Source organism: Mytilus trossulus, chromosome 4, assembly GCF_036588685.1.
Source record: "Mytilus trossulus isolate FHL-02 chromosome 4, PNRI_Mtr1.1.1.hap1, whole genome shotgun sequence".
In the NCBI taxonomy this organism is placed as follows: domain Eukaryota; kingdom Metazoa; phylum Mollusca; class Bivalvia; order Mytilida; family Mytilidae; genus Mytilus; species Mytilus trossulus.
Genome location: NC_086376.1, coordinates 18,768,120 through 18,788,061, shown reverse-complemented (window position 1 = coordinate 18,788,061; position 19,942 = coordinate 18,768,120). Strand labels below are relative to the sequence as shown.

The window sequence follows — 19,942 nt, the reverse complement described above, 5'->3', positions numbered from 1 at the left end:
CGGTTTATCTGTATAATTCACCTATAAAAGGACTAATTTTTTCTGCCAGTTAACAATACATTCACTCTGTGGTTAAAGTTTTAAAATTTTTAATAAATTTATTAAAGTATCCAAATTTGTACAAAACGCAGACAGAAGCTGGTTTATGATCAAAATCTAGAATCTAGAAGTTTTTCTGATTATCATCTATAAATGAACTTATTTGTTCTTCCAGTTAACATTACATAGTCTGTATTTAAAGTATTTAACCTGGATTTTACCAAACTTGGACAGAATCATCTTATAATCATAAGATAGTATCTAGAGGGAAATTTTAAATATTTTTTCCTAGATTTTTGTTGAGTTTGTGACTTCCAGCAAAAGTAGGCGAGACACTGAGTTCATTGGAAACCTTATAAGAATTTTGACATTTAATATATATACTTACGTTGGAGGTATACATGCTCCTACAACTTTCCAGAAGAAAGTAAGGAAATGTAATAGAAATTCATGCCATTTAGGTGTGATATTGTTTCCTTCTTCATCTTTCTCTCCACCAATACTAAATGCACTGTAAAGACAATTATAGACATGATCAACATAATTCGATTTAAAGGGCCTGACCGTTAAATCGCGTTTTCAGAGGAAGGCAAAACTTGCATAATTTCATGCGTCTTAATTTGATTACACAGCACATCAATTTTAACAGCTAAAGCACTCTTTACAATATTTTGAATGCACGGTCTGATAAGAAGTAACTGAATATATCTAAGGTCAGATTGTTGAGTTTAACTTTATTGTATGCATAATTAGTGACATTTTAGTTGTCTTGTGATGTTTGTGAATTTAATTTATATACTAGTATACGTTTTTTGTATTTTATGAAATAAAAGATGCAAAAAAAAAATTCAAGTAATAATTGTAAAACCATTGCTATAGAAATAATATAAGTCAGAAACTCAATAATAAATAGATAGATAGCAGTTAATAGTTGTTTTATTATTAATTGTTTGAATTATTAATTAAAATGTTGTATTGTATAGAAAGCGGTCTATTTATTTAATGTGAATTATCCTCACATTATTATACAAATTAGTTAAGAATGGGTAAAATTCACGATGCCCAATTAAATATGGTTTTCAATTTAACAGGTAGATATAGTAACTAATTTTTTGACAATTTATACCTTTCTGCACTCGTTATATAAACAATAAACAAAAATTAATCAACTGTGTGGTTGCTTGTGATCTCCAAAGATGATTGGATGAGTTTAATAGTCATAACCTTAATCAGCTAACTGAATGAATCAAAATATGCTTATTGGTGTTAATGAAATTGACAACTTTGGGAAATGTAGAAGGCACTTGAAGGGGATTTTTGTTTAACAAAAACATTATAATTTATTTTTTAATCATTAGAGAAACAGATTCTTACATAGTGACTCATGGGTAATCAGATTTATCCAATCTTGATAGCTAAATTATCAATTTTAAAGTCCAAGCCTCAGCGAGGACTTTAAAATCTTTAATTTAACTATCTCAATTGGATAAATCCGATTGTCCACTGGTATCAATGTAAGAAACTTTAGATTATAAGGCATCTGTATCTCATATATATATGTATAATCCATAAAGCTATGGCATTCAATGCCACAGTCAGATTAGTGTCCAATATGTCTCTCAGTCTGCAACAATTGAACATTGACACAGAAGAGACTGTTGTGCAGGTCAGACTGCAGATTTATAGATTATTGTTAATCATTTCAACTAGATTGATTTTCTAGCTTGAGTGGTATGGGGAAAGCAAGAAAACCAATTGAGTTGAAATGACCAATGATAATCTAGCTGTTTTTTGCGATATTTTAATTATGATGACCTTGTCAAATTTATCTCAATTTCATTAGCAATGCGACACTCCTCTTTAGGCCAGGATTTTTTTAATTTGTTGGTTTACTGATTTTGCCGATTTCCAGAATAAAAATAAAATTGACTTTTCATGCTTTTTTATTCCCACCGACCCGAACAAATGCATTATTCCTGAAAAATAATTAAAATATTCTTTTTTTATGAAATCAAAAGCATGAATTACTAAAAAAATTAATAACACTTTCTGTTGTGAAAAAATAAAACTTCCAGTTTACGTTTCTAAAAAAAGACAAATCACTTATAACTGACCTTGAAATGTCGTTTGCGCAAATAATTTTTGCTGAACGAAACTTGTGTCTAAAACCAATAACATAATAAGTTCATTTCCCTTATTTGTCATCAGTCTGTAAGATGCATCATCTCATAGAAATAGACTTGTCCAAATGTGGACAGGGTGAAGGCATCAAGTTAAAGTACTGAAGATTAACAAATCATTTGTAATTTTCTTGTTTCATAGATAATAAAAAAATTATTGTCCATTTTGATAAAAAAAAACAGGAATGCCAGACAACAGATTAACCCAATAATCTCGTTTTTCCAGTGGACGAGTCTATTAGGTTTATGACAGGTATGTTGAAACTTATTTTTGTATGACATTTTTACATTTTTTTCTTTTTATGAGTTTTCCTGCTTGAAGATCATTATTCACGTTTTCTGGAATTGATTAAGAGCTACGCAAATTTGTTTTTCTTGTTTCTGAAATGACGATTTAATTTCGTCTTTGTCCTTGCACCCCCCCCTTTTTTTATTACTGTAAATTATTAGACTATGTCATGCAATATTTATAACAGCTGTGAAATAATATTTCATAGAACTAAAATTTAAGAAATGATGATAAAATAGCATAACAAACATATTGTTAGAAAGGTGAAATATATATTGATTTTGCATATTTTTCTGTCTTCCATGATGATTTTTTTTCTCTTTTTCGACCGACAGGCCCAACTTTTTCATGGGGAAAATCTTTAAACCAACAAATTAAAAAACCTGGCCTTAGTTTCTTGTGATCATTTTCTATCTCAAGTGAGAAGCATGATATGAAAAATTAACACAAAAAAGATCAAATACAAAAATGCACAAAATAGTGATATTTATAAATACTTATTGACATACTTATAAAACTGTGCTCCCCATGTTATATCTTCCTCTTCTTCCATATCAGCTACCACATCAGCTATTCTGTCGTCTAAAGTTTCTGAAAAATATAATAACAAACATTGAAAACTAAATAGTGACCAGCATATCTGGATATAAATGCAAATAAAATATTTGAACAAAGTTATAGTATTGAAATAAAATGCTTATGAAAAGTCATAACAAATAGAATTAAAAACCAAAATAACCTGGACTATTATAATCAATTTTATTTTAAGATGTTTTGTTTTAATTTTAATGTGATATTTTACAATTGCTTATATAGGGAATCACTGAAGCGTGACTGGAGCGGCCCCCCCCCTCTTAGGTCAGTCAGTGGGCCCCCACTTTTGAAAATTTCTGGATCCGCCACTGTAATTAACAATTTGGCAAGTTTCATCATAAGCTGAATTTTGCTTATTGCTAAAAACTAAATATTTCTGTTGAACCTAGATGTTTTTTTGGGACTACTGGTAAAATAAAAGTTTTTTGGGTTCTGTAATCATATAAGACAAAAAAAAATGAATTATTTAGATAAGAGAGTTCCACTTATAATAAACAAATGTACCAAGGAATTATCAACTTATTTGTTTTTTTAAAAATGGCAGAAACTGTGTGATGCCAACAATAAATGCAATAAAAAGGTGTAAATTAAAAGTGGTTCAAAATTTAAAAAAATCCCTGAATGTTCATAAATTATTCATATAGGAAGTATTATGCTTCTTAATCTTAAAGATTAGTATATTCAGGCCATTGTTACTCTTATACCATTAATGCAAGAAGTCTTAAGACCTTCATAGCAAATAAACAAGACAAAATTTAAATATTGATACTAATTTCTGAAAAACAATTTGAACTTTTGAAGACTGTTTATTTCATAGATATAAGATGATGTGGTATGAGTACCTGTGAGACAACTCTCCATCCTAGTCACAATTTGTAAAAATAAACCATTATTTTATTATTCCTGAATTGATCACAGTTTTGGTTGTAGTTTTTGATTTTTGAATTATGGTTCATTTCTTTTTGGTTATACTTTACAATATAAATAAGTAAAATTGAGAATGGAAATGGGGAATGTGTCAAAGAGACAACAAACCGACCATAGAGCAGACACCAGAGGAGCGAGTGACCTTCAGCTGGCCCCAGAACAAATATGTATACTTAAGTTCAGTGATAATAGACGTCATACTAAACTCTGAATTATACACAAGAAACTAAAATTTAAAATCATACAAGACTAAAATTTAAAATCATGAAAGACTAAAATTTAAAATCATACAAGAATAAAATTCAAAATCATGAAAGACTAAAATTTAAAATCATACAAGACAAGAATAGTTTGTTTCAAAGAAAAATTAACAGAGATCAGCAGTGACCTACTTTTTGGTGGGTTGGCTGATTTACTTCCAAAGAAAGAAATAAGACAGCTGTTCATGAAGTGAAATAATATTTTTAAGAACTAATAGTGACTCAGACACAAGGCAAGTGGTCGTGATTGATGTGAGTAAATTAAATGTCTCAATGTTTTATTGAAACTAACTTTTAAGAAGAACTAAAGTATACAAATTATGATAAACAACCTATCCTAAAACAAAACTGATTGCACACATCTAGAAATCAAATAAAAGCAACACTATATGAAAGGGAGGTCCAATGTGTTACTACTGATACATGTATATAGTATAAGACTATAACATACAACAAATACAACTTGTACTTATAGACCATATACTACTGCATTAAACATCACTTATGTAAATTTCTTTATAATTTGAAAGAGCGAAGGAATACTCTAATTAAACTTTCTGTCCTTAAAATAATTCAGTTTCATACAAATTAAATATCCTGGTCTATTTCCATCTCTCAAATATATCACCCTACATATTGTACCATGATGGTAAAAATAAATTTATCATTGACACTTCCTTTTTATTTTTTAGGTTTCCATATTTTATAAATAAAAAAATATGGGATTGCATACCCCTGTATAATTTTTTGTTTACAATTTAATGGAGACTAAATTGTTAGAACTTAAACAATTGCCTGTAATATATCTTTGTCCATCAGCTCAAGTAACTGACTCCATGATATATAATGTCAATATGCTTCAACTGAACATTTCTGATAATGACCAAAGCAAGATTGTAGTGACCATAAGTAAAAATAACAACCAATTTCCTGAACTAATCATCTGAAACATTTGCTAATCGACAAAATCATCTATCATATTTGCGTTAAATCATTAGAACATAAAAACGCTTCACAACATTGCCTTTCTGACAGGTATGGAACTTTTGGTCTACTGACATCGTTAATATATATAAAAATATATAAGAAGATGTGGTCTGAGTGCATTATGAGACAAATCTCCCATCTTTTATTAAACATTTAAAAAGACAGCATTTCATTGGGTTATTTTGTTTCATCACACAGAATTTTTAATTCTGCTAAATGCAAATGTAAATCAAAAGGGATCCAGGGTAAAGGTCAAGTAAACAACCTCAAAACTTAATCAATATGGAAAAATCAAGGGCAACTTAAGGCCTACAACAAGACAAGTGATTTGATTTGATTTAAAGCACTGCTTTCAGGCTATTTTGTGACGGCCAGTTTTTATTGATGGAGGAAGCCAGAATGCCAGGAGAAAACCATCTTCCATAGGAAAATTGACAACCCTAGTGAATTAAGATTAGAGTTGAGTGCACCTGCACAAGCAGGGTTTCGACTGACGACAACCTCAGTGTTGACTGGCTAGTGATTACAGAAGTAACTTCTAAAACCAATATGGGCCACCAAAGCCCCACAGGACATGTGTCTGAGAGAGGAATCCTATAACTTGTAAAACATTGCTCTTCAAAGCCAACATGAAAGAGTAATAATTTCTTTTTTTAATCCACGAACAACTGTGTGACAGCACTTTCAGTTGCTTTCTTACCCAAGGCTCATGAGTTTTAATAAACAGAATTGCTTGACAAAACAAGAGTGTGTTATAGATGCTTTACATTACAGATAAAAGAGTCAGCTTTATGATAAGGGAAAACTTGGAAGATATTTTACTTATAGAAGTACAAGTTTGACTGGTTTTTTTTGTTTTTTTTTATCAAATTGGGGTTTGCAGTTTCAAAATAAATTATTAATGTTTTTTTAAATTTTTTATAACGACAAAGAATACCCTTTTAAAACCTCCCTAAGCATGAGCTTCGTGTCTGAACTATCATCTTACAGCTAGTGCTTCCAAAAATAGAACATGTATACTATAAAACTTATATGTACACAATTTTGTCACATCTACATAATCAGTGGGTGTTTATTCTAGTGTACACCAAGCTTTTGTACCTACCTGCACCTGTTTTAGGGCCAACTAAAAAGTAAAAGTAGCTAAATAGTCAGTAAAAGTAACTTAATAGTTAGTAAAAGTAACTTAATAGTCAGTAAAAGTAACTTAATAGTCAGTAAAAGTAACTTAATAGTCAGTAAAAGTAACTAAATAGTCAGTAAAAGTAACTTAATAGTCAGTAAAAGTAGCTAAATAGTCAGTAAAAGTAACTTAATAGTTAGTAAAAGTAACTTAATAGTCAGTAAAAGTAACTTAATAGTCAGTGAAAGTAACTTAATAGTCAGTAAAAGTAACTTAATAGTCAGTGAAAGTAACTTAATAGTCAGTAAAAGTAACTAAATAGTCAGTAAAAGTAACTTAATAGTCAGTAAAAGTAGCTAAATAGTCAGTAAAAGTAACTTAATAATCAGTGAAAGTAACTTAATAGTATAAAAGTAACTTAATAGTCAGTAAAAGTAACTTAATAGTCAGTGAAAGTAACTTAATAGTCAGTAAAAGTAACTTAATAGTCAGTAAAAGTAACTAAATAGTCAGTAAAAGTAACTTAATAGTCAGTGAAAGTAACTTAATAGTCAGTAAAAGTAACTTAATAGTCAGTAAAAGTAACTAAATAGTCAGTAAAAGTAACTAAATAGTCAGTAAAAGTAACTTAATAGTCAGTAAAAGTAACTTAATAGTCAGTGAAAGTAACTTAATAGTCAGTAAAAGTAACTTAATAGTCAGTGAAAGTAACTTAATAGTCAGTAAAAGTAACTTAATAGTCAGTGAAAGTAACTTAATAGTCAGTAAAAGTAACTTAATAGTCAGTGAAAGTAACTTAATAGTCAGTAAAAGTAACTTAATAGTCAGTAAAAGTAACTAAATAGTCAGTAAAAGTAACTAAATAGTCAGTAAAAGTAACTAAATAGTCAGTAAAAGTAACTAAATAGTCAGTAAAAGTTACTAAATTGTCAATCTGGTCAACCCGTTAAGATTTACTCAATCATGTCAATCAATGAAATGGACAGACGGACACCACATGCAGTCAAATTACTGTGAAAAACAGTTGAAAAGATAAAACAAGGTCACTGTTGAGACAAAATGTACATGACAGCCTGACAATAATATGTCCCTAATAAGTCATTGATATACAATTTATTAACAAACAAGTGAAACTGTGAGCTACTAGCTGGTCACTGGTGATACCCCTCTCGCCCAGGAAGTTGTTACTTGATGAATTTGAAAACGCATTATTCAGTATAGCTAACTTTTTAAACACTGAAACCAAATTTCAGAAATCCTTATAAAGTTGGCTTAATCAATTTGTTAAAAAAAAAATGTAAAAAAATTGCAACAAAGTTGAAAAACCCCCCAAAAAAACAAAAAAAACTTCAAAACAATTTTAAATAAATTATGTTATTTATTACCTTTATCATCAGAGATTACAAAATTAGTTTTTAAATCTTCTGATTGATTAATTAAATTTTTGTTGGCCAAGTTCTGACAATCTGAAGTTTAATCAATACACTAAATTGATGTAATTTAAAAAGCCAATTATTTCTTGAGACCATTTATAAGTATTACTTTCAAGCTTGGCTTCACATTTTATCTATTAGTGACACTAATGTCTAAAAAAACTGTTCTAATTCAAATCTATCACAAACGTCCTTAAAAATCAGATGGCTTTCTTACTTCCTGGTTGAGAGTTAACTTGCACTGCAGCCATAGTTTTTTTTTATTGGTCAATAAAAAAAAATCCCCATCTTTCACAAACGGTTTATTAATCAGACAAAACATGAATGAAGTGTTAGAATGGAGAGAAATTAATGAAGATAAAAAATAACAACTATAAATATTCCAGTAGAGGTGGACTGGTATCTAAGGAGAAAGAAACTTCAAATAACAAGGTGAAGTGAAGAGGTGGTCAAGGGAAATAAGAAATAGAATTTAAACCTTGATCAATGAACCATGTAAACAAGGTCAGTTAGATGACATTCTTTCATGCAGACATGTTTATCTCTCAGTTATCTATTTGGTTTTTTACAAATGCGTAAATGATGTCATTGAACAATCCATCCTTAAACAGACACAATAAGATAAGAACCATAACGAAGGAAATGTATGGGAAAGACTCAGAGAGTGGTCTGAGCACTTCATGTTTACTGACTTTTGGAACTAAGTTGTTCTCTTTACTATTGTGGAATTAGACATTGGCTTCAGAGAACAACTTAATTTAATAAATTCCTTTTTTTTAATGCAAATCTTGTTTCCTACCTTTATTTATATGACAGACAACTGTAGCTGTCTTTCCTACTTTAGCTCCAACTGATGGATTCTTAATGGTCACAATAAAACTCTTGGAACCCTGCAATAAATAATCAAATCTACAATTTACCTGCATAAAAAAGGAGGAGTGTAGTAGTTATAGTAACTTAAATTTTGTTATGAAGAATGAATAGATCTGTATAGATGTAACAGATTTTATATTTTTTAAGCTATATATAAAACATATGCTAGTTAGCTGCATCAATGTTTATTTAAAATTTCTTCATTTGCTAATGTAATAATACATGAACAATTTCTCCCTTATCAATTTTTCTAACATATTTTCTTGTCATCAAATATTTTTAATTGTTAGTATAAAGTTATGAAATATATTCGGTAAAAATAGAGTTTTTCAACAAAGCTTTTATCAATCCCTTATAATATATTCTGTGATAGTGATGTTTAAAAGTAGCATAAATGCAGTGGCCTATAGTGAAAGGCAAGGACATGTCACATTTCCTTTTTGCTTGTTCTGGGAAAATATATAAAATTATTGATCTGATCTTTATCTTATCTTTTCTGAATGGAATTAAAATTAGTTAAAAATTGACTCTAAAACTATTCTTCAAAATTCTGGAAGAAAAAAAACATATAAATAAGGTTCCTAAACTGTCAACTGTCTGAAGTTAAAGTAACATCCTACCATCTTATAAACATTTCCTGTAAACTTAATCATCAGAGTTCGTGAAGAGTGGCAGTCCTCAGGATTTTACCACAAAATTTTGCATAGGACTGCCACAGTCTTAGTATTTTTCAATAGAAATTGTGAGGACCAGTAGACTTTCTTCAAGGACCACCAGAGATTTCACGAACTCTGAATCAGGCAAACAATTTTATTGAGTGACAAATTTTAAAGGACAGAGTAATTTCTATTGAGCAAGCTGATGTACTAGGCATAGCTTGGAAAAGGGTATATAAGCAGCTGTCATTAGCAGTTTAAAATAAAGGTGACTGCAAGATATAGGAACAATTTCCAATGTTTGTTTTAGGGTAAAACAACTAGTAAGCAAACTAAAAAGGATAGGTATCACTCAGAAAGAAAACTCTAATGTATTCTCTTGTCTGTCTCCCCTTATATCAATATTTTAGTGTGTATAAGTGTGTAAAAATTAAATTATTGAAATTACATTTAAACAATATGCATGCAAACTTGTATTATCAGTAACTAATGCATGCTTTTAATCAACAAGAAAGTCAAACAATAGTTAAAGCATCCATCTATTCATATTCTAAAGCATCAAAAATAAAACTGAAGTGAATACGGAGTCCATTTTATACATATATTGACAAGAATAATTGAAAAAATCCACAATAAAAGGAAAATAATTATATATTCAAACAGAACACTTTGGTGAAAAGACATCATTGTATGAATTAAGGGCAATATGTCTATGTAGTACAGCTGCCCAAAGTCAGCAACTGATATTTTGAAATGGCATAGATTACCAACATATCTAAATAAGTTTTGCAGGTGTAAAAATTAAGGTACATAACCCTTTTGATCAAGCATTAAACTAAAAGCAACAAAAAAATTGGTTCAAAACTGAAAAGCAGTGGAAGAAATTTTCAACACAGTAAAAATAAGAAGTAAAATGAAAAAATGTTCAAGTAAAATAATAATTAATAAAAACAAGAATGTGTCCATAGTACACGGATGCCCCACTCGCACTATAATTTTCCATGTTCAGTGGACCGTGAAATTGGGGTAAATTTTAATTTGGAATTAAAATTAGAAAGATCTATCATAGGGACAATGTGTACTAAGTTTCAAGTTGATGTGACTTTAACTTTATCAAAAACTACTTTGACCAAAAACTTTAACCTTAACTTCGCACTATCATTTTCTATGTTCAGTGGACCATTAAATTAGGGTCCAAACTTTAATTTGGCATTAAAATTAGAAAAATCATATCATGGGGAACATGCATATTAAGTCAAAACTACTTTGACCAAAAACTTTAAACTGAAGCGGGACGAACGGACGCACAAACATAGGCACAGACCAGAAAACATAATGCCCCTCTACTATCGTAGGTGGGGCATAAAAATTATAAAACTGCAGCATATAACATCAACTTTTATCTATAATCAATTGATTTGTTTAATAGAAAAATGCCTTTCTTTTTGAAGATGTACATTCAGTTACAAGATGCTAAAGAACAAAATGTGAAAAATTTTGTATGTGATGAACTGCATGAGAGGCTAATTCAAGCATTGATGTTTTTGATGTTTTTATTCAGATAAAATATTAACTAAAGAGTTAAAAGAAATGCAAATAAATAAAAATAATCAAGGAGCAATTTAGTTCATTTTCAACATATAAATTCTCTGTTAACTTAACAATCAACAAATGTTGACTGGAATCTTACTAAGATATCTCATACCAAACTTTAGAAGAAATTTGTTGAAAAAGAACAATTACTGCTCCTTCTTACAGAAAGTGAAAATGTTACCTGGCCATGTTCAAACTAGACAAAAACATAAAATCTTATCACAAAAACATAAAATCTCATCACAAAAACATAAAATCTCATCACAAACACACACAGACAACATGTTAATATTTAAACACAGTATATTTTTCTCGTGAATAAAACCCTTCAAGTTAAATATATATTTTTCTCATGAATAAAACCCTCCAAGTTAAACAAGGACTATAGAATTTACATCAGTATAATTTTATATTGAGGTCTACCAATACCATACATTAATATTTTTATTCATACTAATTACAATATTTTCCCTAAAAGTGGACAATTCAATGTGACCTGCTTCTGTAAAAAAAAAGGAGGGCTCATTAACTAGAGTTAAATAAAAACAATGCAAATTAATAAAAATAATCAAGGAGCAATTTAGTTCATTTTCAACATATAAATTCTCCTTTAACAGTCAACATTTGTTGAATAAAAACATTATCAGCAATTGATAGGTCAGGTTACAAAATTGTATGTTTTAGAAAACTGTTTGTGGACACTGATACCAATGCAAATAATAAGTATAAATGTACTTTAATAGCCCTATTTACTACAATCAGCCACAGTTAAAGTCCATGCAAAGACTATAGGATTTTTGTTTATGCAATGAAAAAGTCGCTGCAAAAAAAGACAGAAATTGAAGCTATTAAAACAACATTGATGATATTTATTGAGTTTTAGTACCTTGGCCTCTTTGCTAACTTTGACATCAATGGTTTTAAACTTTTCTTGATGTTTGAATTCTATATGAGAATGATCGACAGCAACATAGTCATTCTCCTTCAAACTCTCTCCCCCAACTGCAGTCACATCACTGAAATAATAATAGAGAGAGTTACTAACTAACAATATATAAAAAAGAAGATGTGGTATGATTGCCAATGAGACAGCTGTCCTAAAGAGACCAAAATGATAGACATTAACAACTATAGGTCACTGTACGGCCTTCAACAATGAGTAAAGCCCATACTGCATATTCGTTCTAGTTTTCAGCAGATTTATCTTTAATGGGTATATGTCTTCAAGTTGTTATTATCTGTAGTAGTGCATACATCAACATCATGGTGGATTGTTGTGTTGCCTTTTGACAATCATATCAATTCTCCTTAAATTTTAAAATGACAAATTAAATTAATTTATTATACATTTAATTCTATTTCATAGACTTCGTATTCTTTCCCCTTTTTGGCTTATTTATTACATCCAAGATTATTTAGTTAACGCTTATTAATGTTTTCAACAGTTCTTTTTTAAATATTTAGTGATATTTTTCGAAAGTTTTTTTCAAGGTCTTACAGCCATGATAGCAGGTTGACCTATCAAAGCCTAGATAGTTATCTATAAAATCTGTCAGGACACCAAGAGATTTATATTTGTGACAATCACTTACTGTGTACTATATTCCAAAGTAACCTTTCCATCATAACCCTTTTCCCTGATAATTTTAACCGTAATCTTTCCATCTTTTGCAAAAACATGACTGTCTTGAAACTGGAACTCACCAGGTGCTGAAACACAGATAAAGACAAGATAACATCCTGATAAAACAAAAACTTTAATACTGTATATCAAAAATGCATTTATAATAATTTTTTTACAATAATACGAGATTTATTATTGTGATTTGTGCCTAAAAATTATATACAACAATCCACATGCTGAAACATCATGCCTGTTTTACTTTTATGTGAATTCCTGTTGAAAGTCTGTGAAATGAAGATTTGACTACAAGTATCACATAAACTTATCAATGATCCATGAAAATGTGGTCACACTCACATCAACTCAGCCAGACAGACATTTACACCTATACAACAGATATAGTGGCCCTTTTTCAAATATACCATACACCAAATATAAATGAAATATTGCTTAAAGTATCTGAGAAATAGACCAAAACACAAAACTGAACATTGTCTTTGAAAATGAGGTCAAGGTCAGATGAAACCAGCCGGTCAGGAATATATACCTTACAATGATTCAGTTAAAAAAGATAGTGGTCTTTTGCTTATAGTATCTGAGAATTAGACCATATGTATGATACCTATCAATACTTCATTACAAAGATTGATTGAATGTTGGTGTTTTAAGCACCACTTTTTAGCTATTTTGTAGCGGCCAGTTTTTATTGGTGAAGGAAGCTGGAAGGCCTGGAAAAAAACCATCAACCTTCAATAGGAGAACTGACAATCCTAATCAATTAAGGTTAGAGTCAAATGCACCACTTCAATACAAAGTAATATTCATGTATATTACCATCATCATCTACAATGTTAACTCTACCAACACTTGGATCACCAATTCCTGCTCCAGAGGACGGATTTTTCAGAAGGATGAAGAAATCTGCATTCCCTGTGTACTGATTGTCTTGAATGATTGGTATTATAACTGTTTTCTTATACTCATTTTCTGCAAATTTCTGCAAATATAATATAAGACATGTTAAAACATCTCTAATACATTTTATATATATATATATATCGTGTGGTCTAGCGGGACGGCTGCAGTGCAGGCGATTTGGTGTCACGATATCACAGTAGCATGGGTTCGAATCCCAGCGAGGGAAGAACCAAAAATTTGCGAAAGTAAATTTACAGATCTAACATTGTTGGGTTGATGTTTAGACGAGTTGTATATATATATATATTTTACTGTCATCAAAAGCAGAAAATCAAAAATAAAATAACATTGCTGATTTTCTCATAACTAATTTTTGTAAATTGCATTTATCAGCCTAAATAAAAGTTTTAAGAAGGAAATCAGTGAAATATTTTAAAAATTGGTACCGTTATTTTTTTATTAAAATCAGTAAAATAATACAGATGTTTGCCTACCAGTTCTGAATTTTTTCCCCATTAACATCAGTTCCCCTGGTGTATTTACATCACTACATGTATAGAACAATAAAGTTGTACTCACCAGAGTTCCACAGGTATATCTGAATCACTACATGTAAAGGTGTATAACTTGTACTCACCAGAGTTCCACTGGTATATTTACATCACTACATGTATAGGAGGATAAGATTTCTTCTGGTAAATTTACCTCACTACATGTAAAGGCGTATAACTTGTACTCACCAGAGTTTCAATGATATATTTACATCACTACATGTATAGGAGAATAAGTTGTACATACTAGATTTCTACTGGTAAATTTACCTCACTTCATGTAAAGGTGCATAACTTGTACTCAACAGAGTTTCACTAGTATATTTATATCACTACATCTATCTGAGGACAGACAGACAAATATTTACACCTTACAATATAGTGGCCTTTTTGCAAATATACCATACACTCACCAGAGTTTCAATGGTATATTTACATCACTACATGTATAGGAAAATAAAGTGTACTCACCAGAGTTCAACTGGTAGATTTACATCACTACATGTATAGGAGTATAACTTGTACTCACCAGAGTTCCACTGGTCTATTAAAATCATTTTATGTATTGGAGCATAACTTGTTATCACCAGAGCTCCACTGGTATATTCACATCCCTACATATAAAGGTGTATAACTTGTACTCACCAGTGTTCTACTAGTATATTCACATCACTATATGCAGTGTAGGACACAGCCGGTCGCCTGGTCGCCAAATGCGACCAAAACCTTGATTGGGCGATTAGAAAGTGTAAAAAGATAGATAGTTACTGACCCAAAAATAATCATTGGGCGAGTGCATTATTATTCTCAAAATCGTAATTACTCCTATAAATAACACATCCCAACTTCGGAACAATCATTTTCGGAAATCCTCTGGTTACATCTTTAAAACGTACAAGTTGAGGAGGTGTTCCATAATTGGAAGGATACACATGTAGAAGATAAATAAGTGCATTGATTAGAATATTAACCAGTTAACATGGCGTTGACAAACATGTGCGTGATATTGCTTGTTAAGTGGGTCAAATAACGCTTAACTGGCAATCGCTAAACAAATTGTGTTTTATAAAAAAATAACGACAGCCATTTACAGTAAAAGCTCGTCTGACCCACTAAACCAAACAAGGACAAGGGAACTCCAAACACGGATACAAACACAGGCACTCAATCAGTGTTTCTATCCGTACGTAGTCCGAGATTACTCTGACGTCCAACGGCTGTTTTGCCAGACAAGTTGGGGCCGTGGAATATTTTTCATACGATTGTGGATGGTACACCACCAAAGACAGAAACAAGTGATAAGAAAATATTACGTTTATAAAAGGTCATTTGATTTTGTTTTGCACTGACATTTTGGACTGAAATACAAACTTTTGAAATGACTGACCGAATAGACTATCGCGGAAATTCCCAGTTCTAATTTTAATAGATCAATTCGCAGAAAACTGTTTAATTTTAAACGCAAGAACAAAATCTTTAGTGATGGGCACGAAATCCCCATGCAATCGAATGGAACTTCACTTCTCGCTACTCTCATGGAATCGGAGAGGTCACTTTTTCCACTTCAAAACCCTATATTGATCTATATTATATAGGCACTGGACAATGAGGTTTCATTAACTCAGTGACAATGAAGACTGGGAATGTGTTGTTTAGGGTTATGTGTCAGCAAGGTTTGATGTAGAATTAAGAACATCAATTTATATTGGTTTTTTTCATTTTTTATGGCTCAACACGGAAAAAAATTTGAGTAAAATAATTGGGCTACCAATTTGCAGTTTGGGCCTGTGAAGTAATTTTTTTACTGGCCCACACTGCTATATGTATAGGAGTATAACTTGTACTCACCAGAGTTTCACTGGTATATTTACCTCACTACATGTAAAAGATTATAAGTTGTACTCACCAAAGATCCACTTGTGTATTAAAATCACTACATGTAAAGGAGGATAAGATGTACTTACCAGAGTTCCACTGGTATATTTAATTGACTTTGTGGTTAGAAGTATAAGTTGTACTCACCAGCGTTCCACTGGTATATTTAACTGACTATGTGGTTAGGAGTATAAGTTGTACTCACCAGAGTTCCACTGGTATATTTAACTGACTATGTGGTTAGGAGTATAAGTTGTACTCACCAGAGTTCCACCAGTTTATTAAATTGACTATGTGGTTAGGAGTAAAAGTTGTACTCACCAGAGTTCCACTGGTATATTTGAATTTACTTCCTGCTTTAGCTGAACCTTCTCTAGTTTCATACTCTACACTGACATCTTTAAACTTTTGATCCACAGCAGTTTCATTCATCATTACTGTCTGGCCATTCTATACAAATTAACAAGGATCAATAATTTAGCATTTAAACACAGTTTAAACATGTGACTGAGTGTATCATCTAAAATATTCAAATCTTACAAAAATGCATTTTCTTAACACTTCTATCATTTATTAAATTGTTAAATGGTTTTTTTTTGTTTTTTTTAATGTGTTGTTTATGGTAGAAAAGTATTGAAAAATGAAATTAATCTTTTTTATCTCAAATATGGTAAAAAAGTGAGACATGAAGGTGTATAGTTTTCTTTGCAAATTTCCAGAAAGCATATTAGGTCGACATGGAGTCAAAATTTCTAGGGAAAATCAATTGAAAAGTAAGCCCTTATAGTAGAACATATTAATTATGAGGGTTGTAACAAACAGTGAACACAGATACACATAACTTTAACTAAGTGCTAGATGTACATATCTCGTTACTTATTTACCAATACTAAACTAGGATTTGTTTGTTGAAAATGATTATTTATGGTTTTATTATTTGACTACTGATTTAGTTATGTATCCCCAAAAGACTAATATAACTCATTAATACTATAGTACACCGTACAGGGAAGTTATTTTCGTTCAAAATCTATGTGTGAAACAATAAAAGATCTTTCCTAATGCTGAAGTAACATATTTACAATCACTTGTTCTGTTGATATTCAGTATATAATTAGACAAATTGTTTTAATATTTCTATAAACAGTGAGATCAAAATAAATAAAAGTGTTAAAAATAATAGGCGTAATATAATACTTAGTCAATAAACCATATGACATGTATTATTCAGCAGTGTTATAAAAACACAATTCTGAGAATAACCTTAGTTAGAAATGTTTCTATACAATTGATTGAATGAAATGCTCTTTTTTTTGTTTTTATTGTCAGTTGTGTGAAATGCATCCATTTTTTTTTCATAACACAATTATTCTTTTTGTTTGTTTTATTGTCAGTTGTGTGAAATGCATCCATATTTTTTTTCAAAACAAGTGATTTATCTAATTAATTTTTCTGAAAGACAATCACCCTGATTCATATACAATCAGAAGCCATATGCAGCAGGATTGATAAAACCATATTAAGTTTGGAAGTAGCTATTCTAGGATGAAGCTTTGGCTTTAATTGGTACCAAGTTTTCAGAGATGCAATATTTATATTCATCTCTATTTACTCAGGATAAACTAAATTTTGCTCTTGATTATAGAATTGTTTTTTTAACCCTTATACTCAATTTGTTGTTGCAAATGTAATTGACGTTGCCAAATTAAACATTATAAATTTCAATGTTTGCCATTATTATAGTACAAATAATTCTGACAAAAAGATTTGAGAGCTTATGGCACAAAATAATCCATTCTAAAACCTTTGAAAAGAGATCTTTCCATGGAGGAATTATTTTCTAAATAACCAATAAGAACAAAATATCATGCCAACATATCCATTTTGCAAAATGTCAATTATAAAAATAACAGTACTAGTGAAGATCTAAACCATTAGCTTCATGCAAAGTTTACCTTCAGTATTCCCTGTAATAGAATTGGGTTATATGGTTAGTTTGAGATTAAGTAGGTTAAGTTTAAGATTGTGTATAACTGCATACAGAGGATATATTGTGGCATCTGCATACAGAGGATATAGTGTGGCATCTCCATACAGAAGATTTGGTGAAGAATCATATACTTAGATTACGTAGAGAATCACACTAGATACAGAGTTGGTACATGTGATGGCCTAACTTCTTTTTCGTTATGACTATTTAAAGTCTTCTTATCAATAGGAACTACAGAACACCAAGTCAGAACATCAACAGTGTCAAAAAAAATGCCGTGCAAGAAAGAGTCAATACAACTAACTATTGAGTGTTAAAGCGACCTCTCTTCCAAACTGTGCAGTACTTCTACACAAAAAGACTACACATTTATTGTTTTCTGAAAAATCATTTCTGCCAACAATCCTATCATTATCACAACTTTCTGTTAATGGATTTATATCTATTAACATCTTTTTCTATGCTAAAGAAAGTTCATTTAATAAAAAGTAAATTTTTTTTTTATTTCAAGTCAATTTACACAGAGAGTATCTGACTTCCCTCCAAAATAGTCCTGATAAATGCTGCAAATTAGGGAAGAACAAGAAGTAGCCATCTTCAAATGAGACAAAACTCAGTAACATTTTACTGTCTTTCCTCCATACACCACTTGGAGAATTTGTTTAAAAAAAATGTCATATCATTATCTAAACATAATACAAAAAATCAGGCATCATCACATGTACAATATATATAGAAGGAAGGTTATCACTTTTCCCATGTAAAATGTGCTACAGAGTAAAACTGTTGTATACAATAAATATATACTGACCATAATACCCTAATAAATGAAGAAGAAAAAAACAACGTTCAATAGTTTTATGAAGATTTTTAAATTTGAATTCAAAATCAATTATGTTTTAAATACTTTTTAATTTAATAAGTCAACCAAAGTAATGGGTGTTTTAAATTATTTCTTTTCAATATGTCTGATTTTAGGTGCTTTTGTTGGGTGATATTTAACTTGGACTATTTTCTATATCTTATTTATAATTGTAACACCATCAATTGTTGGTGCATTTTTAAAATACTTTTCTGGTTAACTTATTTGCTGCTTTTATAAAAAGACATCATGAGATGGGTAATTTTTGCTTTCTTTTTTTCAGTAAAACACTCTTTTTCTGTTTTAAATGTGGGAAAACATTTTTTTTGAGGAGTTTACAACTAGTACAGTGTAAAAAAAAGGCATTCAAAATTCACATGGTGAAATTATGCTACAATTTTCCCAAAACATGAACGATCAGCACAAAAGCAGGAGTGCATTACATTTTGAACATTTCTTTCAGGGAAGTGTACCCAAATGATGTAAATTGTTTAATTATGATTATTTTAATAGAGAAACTTTGTTGATTGGAATTGCACTTTTAATAGATTAACATTTAAAATATTAATAGCATTCAAATACCATAATAATAAGTACAAACATTGTCATCTTATTACAGATTATCTCTTAGTCTGTATTATGATTATACATGTATAATATCCATAAAATTTAAATATCTTACCATGATCTGTAATCCACCACTATTCTTGTTCCTAAAATGAAAAAAAAAAGGGGAAAATCAAGTAAAAGTTAACACCGTTCCACAGCAATCTATAGTCAAGGTGGATTTGGTATTAAATGCATGCCATAAATTCCAGCCATTGTTGAACAAAATCAGCTCATAATCACAAAATAATTCTCAATTTCTCATTTTTACATCGCCATGATCTTGAGGTAATTCCGATGTCTTGTTATTGCATAGATTTCTAGGTTTCTAACCGATCTGATAGACAAGTGCTTTTGACCATACACAAGAACTTGTGGTCATCCTATGTTCAGTACTTCAGTACTTTGATTTTCATATCAAATCGATTCTTTTTATTTTGTATTGTTTATTTTATATCATAATGGACTGTGCCAAAATTTAACAGGAATGTTTGTTTAAAAAAAAAATGAAAACAAAAAGAATATTGTTGAGTTTGGATATAAAATCTAAACATACTTTCTA

The 19,942-nt window shown here is 30.2% G+C and overlaps 1 protein-coding gene across 10 annotated transcripts in view; it reads right to left on the bottom strand.

The window, feature by feature from the left end:
* The window catches only part of LOC134714819 (sodium/calcium exchanger 1-like), a 96,352-nt gene that overhangs the window by 7,157 nt on the left and 69,253 nt on the right, over positions 1–19,942 (bottom strand). For 9 of the 10 annotated variants that reach the window (XM_063576409.1, XM_063576413.1, XM_063576416.1 and 6 more), the window contains 10 exons: positions 19,457–19,487; positions 17,878–17,889; positions 16,244–16,372; positions 13,413–13,575; positions 12,547–12,664; positions 11,841–11,970; positions 11,136–11,150; positions 8,632–8,722; positions 3,018–3,099; positions 428–550 (listed from right to left, as the gene is read on the bottom strand). In XM_063576409.1, coding sequence (XP_063432479.1) covers positions 428–550; positions 3,018–3,099; positions 8,632–8,722; positions 11,136–11,150; positions 11,841–11,970; positions 12,547–12,664; positions 13,413–13,575; positions 16,244–16,372; positions 17,878–17,889; positions 19,457–19,487 — 894 coding nt within the window. The remainder of the gene's footprint in view (positions 1–427; positions 551–3,017; positions 3,100–8,631; positions 8,723–11,135; positions 11,151–11,840; positions 11,971–12,546; positions 12,665–13,412; positions 13,576–16,243; positions 16,373–17,877; positions 17,890–19,456; positions 19,488–19,942) is intronic. The other variant, XM_063576410.1, reaches the window with a different exon arrangement.